Source organism: Octopus bimaculoides, chromosome 14, assembly GCF_001194135.2.
Source record: "Octopus bimaculoides isolate UCB-OBI-ISO-001 chromosome 14, ASM119413v2, whole genome shotgun sequence".
NCBI classification, from domain to species: domain Eukaryota; kingdom Metazoa; phylum Mollusca; class Cephalopoda; order Octopoda; family Octopodidae; genus Octopus; species Octopus bimaculoides.
In genome coordinates, this window is record NC_068994.1 from 30703513 (window position 1) to 30708055 (window position 4543).

The following is a 4543-nucleotide window of genomic DNA, read 5'->3' on the forward strand; positions in this document are numbered from 1 at the left end:
GTATATGTCTGCATTGAGTACATGTCTGCATTGAGTATATGTCTGCATTGTGTATATCTCTGCATTGTGTATATGTCTGCATTGTGTATATGTTTACAATGAGTATATGTATAAAGAAAAGGGAAAGCGGCACCTGCTCCAAAAGTCAGGGTACTCATGGTTTTTATGGATTTTTTCCATGAGCAGTCCTCGAACGTCTCCACCCTATTAAGGATTACATAGTGTTGATTTTTTAAAATTTTGTTAGTCTTGTTTACATCAACACACACTCACGCACATACACACATACATTGTTTTGTCCTGTACTGTCCATGATGTTTTTCTTAATGTAAATCCTTGTGGTTAATAAAGAAATCATCATCATCATCAACATCATCATCATCATCATCATTAATATTGTTGTCGTCGTTGCTGCTGCTGCTGTTGTTGTTGTTGTTGTTGCTTTTGTTGTTGTTGTTGTTGTTGGTGGTGGTGGTGGTGGTGGTGGTGGTGGTGGTATTAACTCGACGAGCTGGCAAAATCGTTAGCGCATCGAACAAAATACCTACCGATATTTCTTTCGGTTCTTCACGTTCTGAATTCAAACCCCACCGAGGTAAACGTTGCCTTTCTTCCTTTTGATCATGATAAAATAAAGTACCATTTAAGTAGTGAGGTCGATGTAATCAACTCACACCCTCCCTCTAAAACTGCTAGTTTTGTGTCAAAAATTGAAGTAATTGATGCTATTATCATTATCATTGTTATTTCTTTTAGATTAAAGTGACTTTATTAGTTCGCAACGTGTCTGTCATATATTATGCTACAAGAGACGGAGATTACTGTGGCTGTTGCCGGTGGTATGTAGGAGGTAAGTATAATAGTGATAATTATTATTATTCGTAGTGGCTGGCGCGTGTCGTATCGTTCATAAATTTGTTTATTTTTGTGTCTCCAAAAGTTGTTAATGGTTTAATTTTGTTACTAAACGCTTGTTGAAGCCACAACCATTACACAGAACAGTTTAGTTTTTTTCGTGTCTTCATTTGTAATTTAATTTCCATTGATTAAGCTTTCGTAATTCTCCCACCGTGCTTTTCTTGACCAATAAATTATTTCTCCTTACTAGAGACAGGATTTTAATTAATCAAACTTTCTTGAATTCTTATATTAACTATTAAACACTGATCTGATCAATACTATTTAAATTAGCATAGAGAAATATAGGCATGACACATACCATACAACATTGATTCTTGATTTATTAAAAGTATCTCCACTTCAAGAATCAAGAATTCTTCACCGTTGATATGTCAACAGACATCATCAGCACAACTGTCTTACTAGCTAAGGAACTTTGACATATACAAAAAGAGTAGGACACATTTATGGCTTGGGTAACTTACATAGACCTTTTTCTTCATGGAATGTCAACTCAGGAGTTTTTCTGAGCCTTGAGGTTATCTCCCCTTTTAATTTGGAGCTAGTCTCAGTCGCCATTTTGGTAATTGTGACATATCCTCTAGAGGCGCATATAATTTTGATAAATCATGAATTTATATTGTATTGCATTTGATATATCTGTATTTGCTGTGTTGTGTACATACATATCACTGGCCACTCTTAGTTATTTATCTTTGCTCGCTTTTGTTTAAATTATGCAAATTACTTTAGTTATATACAGTATTAAGGCTATAGTCCGGTTTTGACAATGAAATGTGTCAAGAAAACCAGAAAACCATTTGTTTTCGGATGTAATTGCGCTTATACCATTGTCATTATAACCTAATGGTGTATTTTAATTTGTAATTAACTTCTACTAATGGATTTCATATAAAAATCATTAGGTGTAGGTTTATTGTTTACTCTTCGACAGCATTATTTCGGAGTAATCAAATATATTAAGATTTATAATGATTTTGAGGGAACGAAAACAAGTACGATCACTGATGTTTCGTTTGATTGATTTTATTAAGAACTGTAAGGTAGCGATATGACATAATTGTTAGCACGTCGGATAAAATGCTTTGCGATATTACTTCATACTCTTTGCGTTTTGTGTTCAAATTCCGTCAAGGCCGAATTTATCTTTCGTCCTTTGGGAGACGATGAAAGGTAGTAGCTGAGGACTGGAGTCGATGTAATCGACTTCTTCACTTCCCTCAAAATTGCTGGCCTTGTGCCAAAATTAGAGAGATTTTAGAGAAAGGTGTTTCAGCGTAACCCTATATATTTTTCTTCCAGAAGCATTACCAGAGATAACCACAACCCTTCTAACAGAAGAAATAACTACTGTTAATACTGACTCTACACCCCAAACGGAAAATTTTAGCACAAATTCGGAAACATCTGTTACCGAAGAAAGTGTAAGCAAAATCACCACACCAGAGACATTAGTTACCGAGACAAGTGTAACATCTCCCGAAAGAGGACTAATATCTACCGAGGGAACGACAGAGAGACCAACGAATGAAGGAGATCTAAGCGAGACCACCGAACCAGAGACTACAGCATTACTAACTACTGGAGGTAGTATTGCTACAACCAATTCTGAAAGTGGGATGTTTACATCAACAGGTAAACAAGAAAACAAAAAAAAAAATCATTTTCTCGTCACGTGATGAAGTAGGTAAATAAGTATATGTTTATTTTTGTACAAGTTTAACAGCGCGATAAAATAGTGGAATATAAATAATATCGGTACACGGAGAAAATTCATAATAATAATAATAATAATAATAATAATAATAATAATAATAATAAAGACAGTTAATAAAGAATAGGTGATGAGGCGCGTTATAAGAGAAAAGGACGAGAACGAAATAGAAAGAAAGCACATTAGACAGATCGAAGAGAAACCTCTGCATGGCCAATTTTGAAGACGTATTCTTTTATTTTACTTGTTTCAGTCATTTGACTGCAGCCATGCTGGAGCACCACTTTTAGTTAAACAAATCGACTCCAGTATTTATTCTTTGTAAGCCTAGTACTTATTCGATCGGTCTCTTTCGCTGAACCTCTAGGTTACAGAGACGTAAACACGCAAACATCGGTTGTCAAGCGATGGTGGGGGGACAAACACAGACACACAAATATATACATATATGTGTGTGTGTGTGTGTATATATATATATATATATATATAATTATATACGACGGGCTTCTTTCATTTTCCATCTACCGAATCCACTCACAAGGCTTCGTTCGGCATGAGGCTATAGTGGGAGACACTTGCCCAAGGTGCCACGCAGTAGGACTGAACCTAGAACCATGTGGTTACGAAGCAAAATTCTTACCGCATAGCCAATCCTGGGCTTGGTTAAAAAAAGGGCAATTAAAAAAAACTGAGAGTCTAATTGTAGCAGCCCAAGATCAAACGATAAAAACAAACAACTTGAGCAAAAATGTATATGGAGAGAATGTGTCAGAAAAATGTAGACCCTGTAAGAAATGAAGGCATGACCAGGTTGTAAAAGTTATACTTTGGAAACTGTGCCAGAAATGGGAATTTGAAGCTGGAAACACATAGTATGATAATCGAGAATACTGGAATTGGAGAAGTGTAAAATGTTGTGGAACTTTCCTATTCAAACGGACAAGAAGTTAGAAAATAAAACAGATATAACGATTGTAGATAAGGAAAAGCGAAGTTGCTTACTTATCGACGCATCATGCCCGTTTGATTGCAGGATCATTAAGAAAGAGGAAGAAAAACAAAACAAAAAATACAATCACTTAAAGTTTGAAATAGAGCATGCGAACAGTAAAGGTCGTGCCTATAATCATTGGTGCGTTGGAAACAGTTAGCTAAGATATAGACAAATGGCTGAAGGAGATTAAAATAGAATGCCCGGTAGAGCTCATAGAGAAAGTTTGTCTCTTAGGGACAGCAAGGATTATCGGGAGGGTTCTAAGCACTTGAAAGACTGCTGAAAACTTGTGGATATCTAAGGTTACAGGTAGTAACCCGCTACCCACATAACTTCTACCAGGAATAAGACCGAACCGGAGCCAAACCAAAATAATAATAATAATAATAATAATAATAATAATAATAATAATAATAATAATAATAATAATAATAATAATAACAATAACAACAACAACAACAACAACAACAACAACAACAATAATAATAATAATAATAATAATAATAATAATAATAATAAAATAGTCAAAATAATAAAATAATAAAAAATAATAATAAAATAGTCAAAATTGATAGAAAAATCCGCAAGCTACTGACTTGTAATAAGATGCACCATCCAAAGGCAGACGTGGATCGTCTGTACCTTCCCAGAGCTCAGGGAGGTCGAGGCTTGATCCAGCTTGAACTTACGTACAAAACCACCACAATCGGACTGGCCAAATACCTTGAAACAACCAACGATTGGATGCTGAAACTTGTTGAAAAACATGAAAGACCGAAAAAACTTCACTCTACTCTGAAAGAGAGCAAAAAATTCGCTACCGAACTCTTAGATACCCACCAGCTTGATCAGGTTGAAGGAAATGCGCCAACTGTTGCTGCAAAGAAAATAAAATTAATTGCAAAGACAAAAGG

General features: G+C 35.2%; 1 protein-coding gene across 1 annotated transcript in view; it reads left to right on the forward strand.

The window, feature by feature from the left end:
• The window catches only part of LOC106884342 (uncharacterized), a 92691-nt gene that overhangs the window by 82125 nt on the left and 6023 nt on the right, over positions 1-4543 (forward strand). Inside the window, exons 13-14 of the mRNA XM_052972813.1 lie at positions 757-850; positions 2224-2556. Of these exons, the coding sequence (XP_052828773.1) occupies positions 757-850; positions 2224-2556 (427 nt within the window). The remainder of the gene's footprint in view (positions 1-756; positions 851-2223; positions 2557-4543) is intronic.